The 11,942-nt window shown below is 34.3% G+C and overlaps 1 protein-coding gene across 1 annotated transcript in view; it reads left to right on the forward strand.

Moving 5' to 3' along the window:
- LOC131937314 (prestin) overlaps positions 1-8,731 on the forward strand; it is a 42,176-nt gene extending 33,445 nt beyond the window's left edge. The window contains exons 12-20 of the mRNA XM_059294613.1: positions 397-474; positions 1,472-1,567; positions 4,326-4,432; positions 4,845-4,914; positions 5,368-5,538; positions 6,380-6,550; positions 7,252-7,306; positions 7,502-7,623; positions 7,851-8,731. Coding sequence (XP_059150596.1) covers positions 397-474; positions 1,472-1,567; positions 4,326-4,432; positions 4,845-4,914; positions 5,368-5,538; positions 6,380-6,550; positions 7,252-7,306; positions 7,502-7,623; positions 7,851-7,982 — 1,002 coding nt within the window. The 3' untranslated portion in view covers positions 7,983-8,731. The remainder of the gene's footprint in view (positions 1-396; positions 475-1,471; positions 1,568-4,325; positions 4,433-4,844; positions 4,915-5,367; positions 5,539-6,379; positions 6,551-7,251; positions 7,307-7,501; positions 7,624-7,850) is intronic.
- Positions 8,732-11,942: the final 3,211 nt, after the last annotated feature.

Raw genomic sequence — 11,942 nt, forward strand, 5'->3', positions numbered from 1 at the left:
CATCTAATACATGAAGCCTAAACCAGACAGACATGAAATGTAGTACATGTCACCTAAATGTAACAGATGTCATCTAGTAAATGTCACCCAAATTGTAAAAGTAAAAGTTTCCCTTTCAAACCTGACGGTCTATGGGGCAAGTGAAGTAGACCCAAATTGTAACATCAATGAAATGTAGTACATTTAGCCTAAATATATCATCTTGTACATCTAGCCTAAACATGACATCCATCACGTCTAGCCTTATTATGACATCTATTATACGTAGCCTAAACATGACATCCATCACATCTAGCCTTATTATGACATCTATTATATGTAGCCTAAACATGACATCCATCACATCTAGCCTTATTATGACATCTATTATATGTAGCCTAAACCCTATCTCCTCAGATTGTCAGCTTGTTCTCTACAGTGCTTGTAGTCATTGTGCTGCTGGCCCTAGGTCCATTGTTTGAAGACTTACCCAATGTAAGAGAATATTTCTTTATATCTTTATTTATTGTTTGATGTTTTTATTGAAAGTTATTTAACACTTAAAGTCTGTTTGTTTATTGTTAAATATATCATGTGTTTAAAACATTTTTTTTTATTAGTAGAGTCAATTTTTCAAACTTTAATTTTACTTTTGAAATGAATGTGTAGTCAGCATGATTGTATACAGATGACTGTATTCTCACCAACTCAAGTCAAGTACCTATAACAGCTGAGCTGACTCCCTACCATTATCTATTTGTGTGTAACAAAAATTGAGAACTGGCTAGAACTTGGGGTGTTTTTGAAGAAAGTTGCTGCATTCTTTTCCTTATAATCCTGGCTTATAAGCATTCAACTTTAAACTCTCAGACCATTGGGGGTTGCACTGTTTGTTTAGTGCATTGTTTTGAGTTGTGATTCTCATCAAATATTTCTGTTCCAGTGTATGATTTGTTTAGTGCATTGTACTTAGCTGAGATGCTCATTCAATATTTCTGTTTCAGTGTATGATTTGTTTAGTGCGTTGTACTGTGTTGAGATTCTCATTCAATATTTCTGTTTCAGTGTATGATTTGTTTAGTGCATTGTACTGTGTTGAGATTCTCATCCAATATTCCTGTTTCAGTGTATGATTTGTTTAGTGCGTTGTACTGTGTTGAGATTCTCATTCAATATTTCTGTTTCAGTGTATGATTTGTTTAGTGCATTGTACTGTGTTGAGATTCTCATTCAATATTTCTGTTTCAGTGTATGATTTGTTTAGTGCGTTGTACTGTGTTGAGATTCTCATTCAATATTTCTGTTTCAGTGTATGATTTGTTTAGTGCATTGTACTGTGTTGAGATTCTCATTCAATATTTCTGTTTCAGTGTATGATTTGTTTAGTGCGTTGTACTGTGTTGAGATTCTCATTCAATATTTCTGTTTCAGTGTATGATTTGTTTAGTGCATTGTACTGTGTTGAGATTCTCATCCAATATTTCTGTTTCAGAGCGTCCTGGCTGCCATTATCATTGTCTCACTCAAGGGATTGTTCTACCAGTTTGTAGAGCTGAAACGACTGTGGAGAGTTTCTAAAGTAGATTATGTAAGTCTTTATATTAGCTAAAAAAAAAACTCACATTACCTAATTTTATGTCAAAATTATCTTTCAGTTAAATTTAATCTCAATAACCTAACGTTATTTAATAACCCAGAAGTTTGCTGATTTAAACATATTAAACTGGCCTTCATATTTTAATGCCCCCTTATGTTGACGCAAGGGCTAAATTTACATGATTAAAAATACAATTTCATCTTACTTCACCTATGTAATCTCCATTCATTCTTGTTCTTAGGTGTGGTGATTTTATTTGTATTTCATTTTTCCTTTCATTATTTAAAGCAATTTTTTTGTCTAAATTTCATTCTGTTTTGAAACCGCTTATTTTTTTAAAGGTGATTTTCCTAATTGTTGATAAATAATTAGTTAGAATGTTTTTGTGTCTGTTTAGCTACCTCTTTGTTGATGAAATAATGGTTTGTGTCATATCTCCATCCCCTAGACTCAGAGGCGTATCCAGGTTTTCGTTGTAGGGGGAGCGAAAAGAGCAAAAAAAGGCGCCGAATTTTTATCAAAAAATTTCTTACATAATAATTCCTGGGAAATTATAAAAGATATGTGAAATAGGGGAAATAATCACTCTCATAATATAAATATGTATATATCTACACAGTTAATTATAAATGTCAAAACAAATAAATAATTACTTTAGAATATAATGAAATTGTTTAACACTATTCGTGTTTACAAAATGTTTTTGTCTATATTCAGAATTTAATAAATCGTCATCATAAATGCTAAGTATTACAGCATAATGAAAGTTTTTAAAATCAAAGTTGATATAAAACCACGCTTTTCTTTTAATAGAACTTGCTCGGAATATTAACACCCTACATTTAACTAATATCGGTCTTTTAGTTCAGATCATCTATATATATATAATTCTCTTCTGTGACACGCTAGAAAACAAGCTGTAAGCGCGCTCCCTACCACCCCCACCCCAACATGGTCTGGTGAGCTGTGGTTCACTCTAAATGTTTACAAACAGAGCCGGGTTTAGTGACAACTATTAGGAGCAGATAATTTAGTTTGAAACGATTTTAAACGTAACTAAGTGGAGTTTACTTTAACGGAGGAGGGGGGGGGGTATCGTCCTTAACAAGCTACTTATAGTGTTTTAAAGAAATATTTTCAGTTGGTAGTGTCGAATTCACAAATTATGAATAACTGAAAAGTAGAAAAAACAACAACTAAATAGCGGCGTATGATATGCCGCGGGTCGGCTCGTATATTTTAATCAACTACTGCTTCTTTGTGTTCTTTAAAGATCATTTTTTAACATAGTGATAGGTATGGGTTAGATCACTTGATTGATCACAAACCTTTTTGCTGGTAATTGCAAAAACAATATTCACACAGTTTTACGTTTAAAAAGCTTATTTTCTGGCGGCATGGTACTTTGGTACATCATTACACGTTTTTCTACATGTACTTAACAGATCAGTTCGGGGTGGGTTGGGGGGGGGGGGGGGTGGGTTCAACTTCATTCACCACTGTCCGTTCACTTTAGGTCAATTATCCAACCCAGTGTATACCTAGGTGTGACATTAATCAATTTAATATTGTCGCTGTACACAATTGTGGTGGTGAGGTGTGTGTGTGGGGGGGGGGGGGGGGGAGAGATAACCAACTCAGAGTGAACATAGCGTCAGTTTTTAGATGACTGTTCTAAACATACATATATATTACACAAATATATATTACACAGATATATATTACAGAAATAGATTTAAATAAGTAGCAGTGGTATTATGACAATATTTTTTACAGAAGGGTCTATGGGGGAGGGGGTTGTAACTGTTTCATTTAATTTGTAATCGTAATCACTATCGCCCAAACTGTAAGAATACTACTACTTCATCGTGATGACGTTGTTGAACTTGTCAAAATGTCCCCACCACTACGCAGTTTGCTCATAAGTAAATTTAAATAGAGGTGCCACATCAGTTGTATTTGTTTCTGTATTGTAATTTTTTAAAAATTAATCACACGATTAAAACTGTATATATAAAGTAATTATGTGTGAAGTTTTATGTATAACATTTTCTAATTCAATTATTCGTAAGCAAATACATTATACAGTTGCCTTAAACTTAACACCCCTCTTGCCAAGTGGTACTACCGTAGAGGTTTTTTAAACATTGCAATGCATCGTAATGGTTATTTTTAGAATGGCAAACTGATGCAGCTGTTAATACGTGTTGTAAACGTAGACACTACTAGACTAGTACAATAATGCTTAATTGCTGCATGAAAAGAAATCTTGTGATTTACATAGGTGTGCCGACCAAAAATATTTTTGTAACAAATATCATTGTTTAAAACTTTGAGTTTAAAAAGTTTCCAAAAAGGCGCCACTTTGCTGAAAATGGCCAGAGGGGGAGCGGCCGCTCCCCCTGCTCCCCCCCTGCGTACGCTACTGCCTAGACTGTTTGGCTTGTGACATTTGTTGATGAAATAATGTTTTGTTTCATATCTCCATCCCCTAGACTGTTCTGCTTGTGACATTTGTTGATGAAATAATGTTTTGTGTTGTACCACCATCCCCTAGACTGTTTGGCTTGTGACATTTGTTGATGAAATAATGTTTTGTGTCATATCTCCATCCCCTAGACTGTTTGGCTTGTGACATTTGTTGATGAAATAATGTTTTGTTTCATATCTCCATCCCCTAGACTGTTTGGCTTGTGACATTGGTTGATGAAATAATTAGAATGTTTTGTTTCTTATCTCCATCCCCTAGACTGTTTGGCTTGTGACATTTGTTGCCACTGTTTTGCTAGATGTGGACCTGGGACTTTTGATTGGCCTCATCTACAACTTGGTGCCCATTCTTTTACGCACACAGGAGTGAGTAGTTATGTGTAGTAGTGGGGGCCGTTTGGTGTTTATCATGGGTTAGAGGGGAAGGGGGGGGGGGTATAAGGTACTTAAGAAAGGTGTTTTCAATCTTAAATTCTTTTGGGTGAAAAATGCATGGTCGTAGAGTGATGAGGAGGAGAGAGGAAGTGAGGGTTGGGGCAGATGGGGGGGGGGGGGGAATGCAGTAAGTCCATACACCAGTTACATAGTCCATATGTTGATTGATAAGCTAGCATTAAACAACAGCAATCTAAATCAATAATTGATCATTGTATTGATTATTTACAGAAATGTTAATGTAATATGATTTGATAATTAGTCTGAAAGAAGTTTTGGCTTTGTAATATTAATTAACCAGCGTAAATTTGAGAATTTTTTTTCATTTTGTTGTTATCTTCAGGCCATACAGCTGTTTACTAGGCCATCTTCCCAATACAGATATCTATGTGGACATGAAAGTTTACAGGGAGGTAAGTTATCTATGTGGACATGAAAGTTTACAGGGAGGTAAGTCATCTATGTGGACATGAAAGTTTACAGGGAGGTAAGTCATCTATGTGGACATGAAAGTTTACAGGGAGGTAAGGTATCTATGGGGGGACATATTACAGGGAGGTAAGTCATCTATGTGGGCATGTTACAGGGAGGTAAGTTATATATATGGACATGTTACAGGGAGGTAAGTCATCTATGTGGACATGAAAGTTTACAGGTAGGTAAGTCATCTATGTGGGCATGTTACAGGGAGGTAAGTTATATATGTGGACATGTTACAGAGTTATCTGTATAGACATATTTGTTGTCCAGATTCTGGAAATTAGACAAGATCAGAACAGAAATTTAAATCTTGAGATCTTAAGAAATACTGTGACACCATTGTCTTGCCAATTATCATGAACCACAAGTAAATTTAATCTCTGCAGGCTGTACCAGTACCTGGAGTTAAAATCTTCAAATTTGAGGCACCACTGTATTTTGCCAACATGGAAAACTTCAAGGCAGCGCTGGTGAAGGCAACAAATGTTGACCCTCACTATATGAAGATTCTCAAGGAGCAGATGAAAGATACAGATATGACTTTAAGGCACAGTGAGGTGAGTGATGGAGACATGACTTTAAGGGACAGATATGACTAAGAGACAGACATGGATTTAAAGGACATACATGACTTTAATGGACAGACATGGATTTAAAGGACATACATGACTTTAAGGGACAGACATGACTTTAATGGACAGACATGACTTAAATGGACAGACATGACTTAAATGGACAGACATGGATTTAAAGGACATACATGACTTTAAGGGACAGACATGACTTTAATGGACAGACATGACTTAAATGGACAGACATGGATTTAAAGGACATACATGACTTTAAGGGACAGACATGACTTTAATGAACAGACATGACTTAAATGGACAGACATGACTTAAATGGACAGACATGGATTTAAAGGACATACATGACTTTAAGAGACATACATGACTTTATTGAAAGTCATGTAAGTGATCTAGGTATGACTTTAAGGGACATACATGACTTTAAGGGACAGACATGACTTTAAGGGACAGACATGACTTTACAATATAGTGAGGTGAGTGATGCAGACATGGCTTCAAATACAGTCATAATTTTAACACAAAAACATGACTTAGATACAAAATAGACATTAAGACAGAAAATTATTTAAAACTACACCTACACAAAGTGAATGATTCAGACATGACTTAGAGACATAATGAAATAATTCTAAGATTCTGCTGCTTCATAAAAATTATCACTTCTTTTTTATAATTACCTGTCCTTCTTACTTCAATAAAAAAAATACCTGAATTACTCTTTAAAAGAATGAGTCAAAGTTTATGCTGTAGGCTTGTATGGCCACTTGCCACTGTTTATGCCATTGTAATGTTCTTTCCTCCCCTGTAGGTCTGTATGGCAGCTTCTGGCAGCTGGACAGAGGACCCATGTGAAAGCCACAATCATGGTCGACCATTGGGATCTAACAATTTCTCCCCAAACTGTGAGACCTTTGCTATAATAATTGATGGGTCAGCCATTCAATATGTGGACAGTGTCACAGTCAGGATATTGAAAGATGTAAGTCAGGTGTTGATATAAGGGTCAGAATATTGAAAGATGTAAGTCAGGTGTTGATATAAGGGTCAGGATGTTGAAAGATGTAAGTCAGGTGTTGATATAAGGGTCAGGATATTGAAAGATGTAAGTCAGGTGTTGATATAAGGGTCAGGATATTGAAAGATGTAAGTCAGGTGTTGATATAAGGGTCAGGATGTTGAAAGATGTAAGTCAGGTGTTGATATGGAGGTGAGGTTATTGAAAGATTTAGTGTTAATGATAGGCCTCACATATTATTCAGAATATTTTTTGTAGATGCAGTTAATGAATGATGTTTGAGAAGTACAACTTGGATATGTATTTCATATTGTTTTGAAATGCAGAAGTGTTGATAAATGTACACATTTTGCTGATTATGTTAATTGATGTTTCTTTTTTTTTTTTTGTCGGTATCAGGTTGTGTTTAAAAATGTGTATTTTTTGTTTTGAGATTGTGTTGATTGATGTGTTTTTTGTTTTGAGATTGTGTTGATAATAGTATATTTTTGTTTTAAAATTGTGTTGATAAATGTGTATTTTTAAAGTTTTAGGTTATTTTGATAAAAGTGTATTTTTTTTAGATTGTGATGATAAATGTACATTTTTTAGGTTTTAGGTTATTTTGAAAAATGATTTTTTTTGTTTTCAGATTATTTTGATAAATGTGTTTTTCTTGTTTTCAGATTGTGTTAGAATACAGAGATGTAGATATTGATGTTTATCTTGGAGAGTGTAAAGGTATGTGTTGTTGTTTGTGCATACACTATCAGCTTATAATTTAATTTTTAAAAATCTGGCTATGGCTTTTCACTTTTTAAGTATAACTAAATGTGAAAATCTCTCTTAAACCTAACATTTGTTCTCAACATTAATGTAGAGTATGTTTGAAAGTGCAAACACATAATTAAATTATGTTGTTCTATGTACTGACAGCGCCGGTGCGTATTATGCTGGACAAGTCTGGCTTCTACAACCATGTGTATAGAAGAAATGTCTGCGCCACCATCCACCATGCTGTCCAAGTGGCACAGAAGAGTGCTGCAATGTCAAGAGAGGTAACTCTTATTTTTTTAAATTCATTTTTTTAAACGGGGGGGGGGAGGGGGGGGAGAGAACTCAATGTATTTTTTTTTTAAAGATATAAAGACTAAAAAATGATCTAATTTCTTTTCTGTTGTTTCTTTTTCAACTTTATTAAAATTTCTGTTTCTAACAAAAGATAAAATAACAAAAGGGTTTGTTTGATGTTGTTATGGTAACCACTGTTGATATCTTTGAGCAGACTATAGCCAGTACATTCACCATGGCGCCAGAGGATTTCCTAAAGGACGGAGAATTTGTCAAGCTGGAGATGGAGAGCTCAGCCGAATCCGTGGATAAAATAGTGGCCGAGATCAACCCTAAAACACCATGAATCACAAAGTCTCAGGCTCTCTCACCACTCAAACACCATGTGTCACCATGAAAATATTATGAATAAACTAACACTAGCCACGAGGCTGTGTCACCATTATAAAACCATGAATCAACCATGGTCACCACTGAAACACCACGAATCAACGATCACTACCTTTAAGGCTGTCACCACTGAAACACCATAAATCAACTAACACTAGCCTTATGGTCATGTCACCTTAAAAAGCACCATGAATCACAATCATCAGGAGCAGGTGTTGGTGCAAAAGACTTACAAAAGACTAACCACACAATTCTAGTTATTTTAAGTTACTTTTCAAGATCTCAGTGATTTCAGTTTAGCTTTTCAAAAGATCATTACAACTGTAAAATAACGAATATTTCCAAGACATCGACTGGTTCAATTAAGTGTCTTAATTATGTTAAACAGTTTCCTTTTTTAAAATACTGTTTGAATGTTCTTTATGTAATGATAAAAGAAATTTTGTAAAACGTGGTATTAAAATTTTCCCCCTCTGTTATTATGTTTTTATATAGTATATAAAATGTCATTTAAATTTTAACTTGCAAATATCACTGTGCGATTTATGATACTCTATGTAATGACCTTAAAGTCTTAAGTTAAATATTATGTGTGAGATTAAATCAATAATATTTTAGAAAATGTAACTGTATTGAAGTAGATCCTACATATTTAATTGTTGTATATAGACATTGCCATGTATAATGTAACGTTGAGTTGTTGTTGTTAAAAAATTTATCTGACCATAAATTAATGTATAATTGATTTGTTAACTTTGATTAACTAACATGATATGATAACATGTGTTGTGTTTTGGGTTGATCCAGTGTTGTCAGTGTTGAAACTAATAGACCCTACTTAACGTTGGTTAATGGTATTTCATCTTAGTAAGAGAAACAGTAGTCTAATTTCTTTTAATCACATAAATCACATTGTAATTCTTGGTAATGAAATGTCCCCATATGTTTAGCTAAGTAAACATTTTTTCTTTTCATAGTAATGAACTTAATGTATAACCTTATCTTAGAGTTCATAATTAATTAAATTGAATCTACTCAGACCAATCCATTTAAATTATCTCCCTCTATTAATAAAACTTTGACAAACACTACAGTTTACTTTTGCTGTGTTTAGTGTAAGGGTTAGGTAGCATGTTGCCTTTGTATCAATTGTAAATTATAGAAAATTTTAGACTCTAGGCAGCTGTTAACTGTAGACAAACTAGAGATGTATTTTTTTCTATGCAGCACTTTGTTCCCATGCACATATTACATGTTCCAAAAACCCTTGCTGTAATATAAGAAAATTTCTCTAGATTTTTGTGATGTCTATGCTTTTTACATCTAGCTAAGTAATCATGCTCATTTTTTTATATAAGCCACACATGATTACTGAAATGATATAAATGATTAATATATTAAGATGAATAAAGAGTTGGAATGATATAAACTAATGTGGGTTCACTGTTAATGAACTTTAACAATCTATTTTTAGCGCCATGTTAAAGTTTAGAAAACAACAATTGTTCATTATCAAAGTGTAAGTAGAAATGTGTAAAATACTTTCTGAAACAAAGTCCTTGTATGAAACGTTCAGTTGGCCTGTGTGACTCGGACTACGAACATCTAGAGTGAGAACTTGTTTTACAGTTACCATATCCGTATCGATCTGCGTAAAAGTTTGCCTTGGGGTCCGAACGACGATTCGAGTTACGAATCAAATTGCATGTCGCCATTAATACCGACTGGTCTGTAGACAAAAGCATAACTAGCGAGAAATCGCAATCATCCAGTGATGATTTTAAGGGTCGTTCACATTAATGAAAATTGTAAGGGCTGTTCACATCATAGGCTACAACATAAAATGTAAATTTAAATATATTTTAATCTTAATCCATTACCTCTTATTACGTTATAAACATTTCCTACACCCTCATCCACATATTAGGCCCATATTTCATTACAAAGGCTACCCCTGCCTGTTCCCTTTCTCAAAAACCATGACACATTTTGTTCTACAAAATCTTGTCTTTTAAATACATTCTAATCGTTTCGCCTTCATTTATAAAAGCTGTTGAGCACTTTTATGTTAGCAAATTATTTTATAGATAGATGTAAGTCATGCGTGTTAACCATGCTAAATATAAAAAAAGATTACACAAAAACAAGTAAAAGCTTACTTTATATTAAATTATCTCACAACTAAATCCAAAAAGAAAAGCAGGCTGAAATCGGAGTCAATGGCCTCAATGGCGCATAACCAGTTGATACGTAACGCTTAATTGTGTTGGAGGCGTGGTCGAGTCGGCAAAAAGCTCATGGTTATAAATTCGAACAAAGTCTCGAGTTCAAACCCACTGGCAGATAAATCTCGATCCCCTTCAACACTAATAATTAAGAACGAAGAAGATGAAGATCTCACAACTGACCTAATATATTAATATAATAACATACGATAAAAATATAATAAACCCTCACCCTACCCCTTACTGTTAAAATACGTGCTCAATAGCCAAGTCGTTGTAGTGAAAGGTCATTGTCCGCTTTTGGTTGTTGCTGTTTTATTGTTTTACATGGTCAGTTTCTTCACATGACTTTAACTGACATTGCTGGTCATTTCTGGTTCTTCTATTACAATGATATGATATGGACAGCATGAAGCACTGTGGACACCTGTAGCGAAATACGAGGCAGCAGCCCATAGACAAAGACATGAAACCCATCAGTGGGTTAAACATACACTGAGAAGAATTGAAGAGAATATTATCAAGCAGGCACTAGACTGGAATCCGCAGGGAAAAAAAAGGAAACACCAAGAAAATTCTGGAGAAGGGCTATAGAAAGTGAAGTAAGGGCTGGAGGACTAACATGGAATCTACTAAAGAGGGCCGCCAAAAAACTGAGTGTTGACAAGTAGAGTTGCAGCCCTTTGCTCCACCAGGGCTTCAAAGATGTCAAGCATGAGGTAGTGACTGTTATTTAATTCTTATGCGAGTAAAAAGTGAGTAGAGGTAATTGGTAATAGCGTGTTGTGTGTAGTGTAACAAACTAAAATCCTATCTGACCCACTTTTTAAGAAGTGGGTCAACTGCCCACCAAAACACGAGCAAGATCAAACAGGTGTGCGGTTCATCTAGCGCGATAAACACAACATGCTGAAACAGGTATAACACATTTAGTGAAAATGTCCGCGCTTTGTTTTCATTCACTGTGGTTTTCATTGATCTCCGCTAGTTTACTGAATGGGGTGGGGAAGATGTTTTTAAAGTGAAAGCCCATTTAGCTTTCTATTTAATCACAATACTCCAAATTAAGCTTTTTTAATCAATAAGACACTAGAAAACACTTTGTAACTGATATCGCAAAACTAATTTATTATGTAACTCTGATGAAGAGGTTTCATCGAAACAATTTGAAGTTTCGTTTTTCTTTTATTGATGTGTGATTCTTTTAAAATAAAGAAATGAAAAGATAAAAATAATTTAAAAAAAAAAACATTATTTTTAAACTTCAAGGTCTATACGCGTAAAAAAATAACATTTGTTATTAACTAAGTTGTTACTTTTATTTGCAAATTATTTTTTGTAAAAAAATTTGATTCTTTTCATCTAAGAAAAAAATCATATTTTGTGCAGTTTGGCGGGAAAAACACGTGAATCAGATAGCATTAAAGACTACTTCTTTCATATAGCACGAATCAATTTAATCTTTATCTGTGGATTTTATTTTTCCCACGCATTAATTTTTTCCCCGCACAGCCCGTAGTCAACTTACTACCATCATTACACAGGATTACTATTTTTATGTCGTACCTGGATTTATATTTTAAAATGTTATGCTCATCGGCTTTGTTTCAGTCCATACAAAGTTTAAAATTTAAACCAAATAGGTGCTTGACGTCAGCACCTTTTGCCATAGCTCCATGACGTATCGCAAA

Source organism: Physella acuta, unplaced genomic scaffold (assembly GCF_028476545.2).
Source record: "Physella acuta isolate Inbredline_101_S28 unplaced genomic scaffold, ASM2847654v3 ptg000207l, whole genome shotgun sequence".
Classification (NCBI taxonomy): Eukaryota; Metazoa; Mollusca; class Gastropoda; family Physidae; genus Physella; species Physella acuta.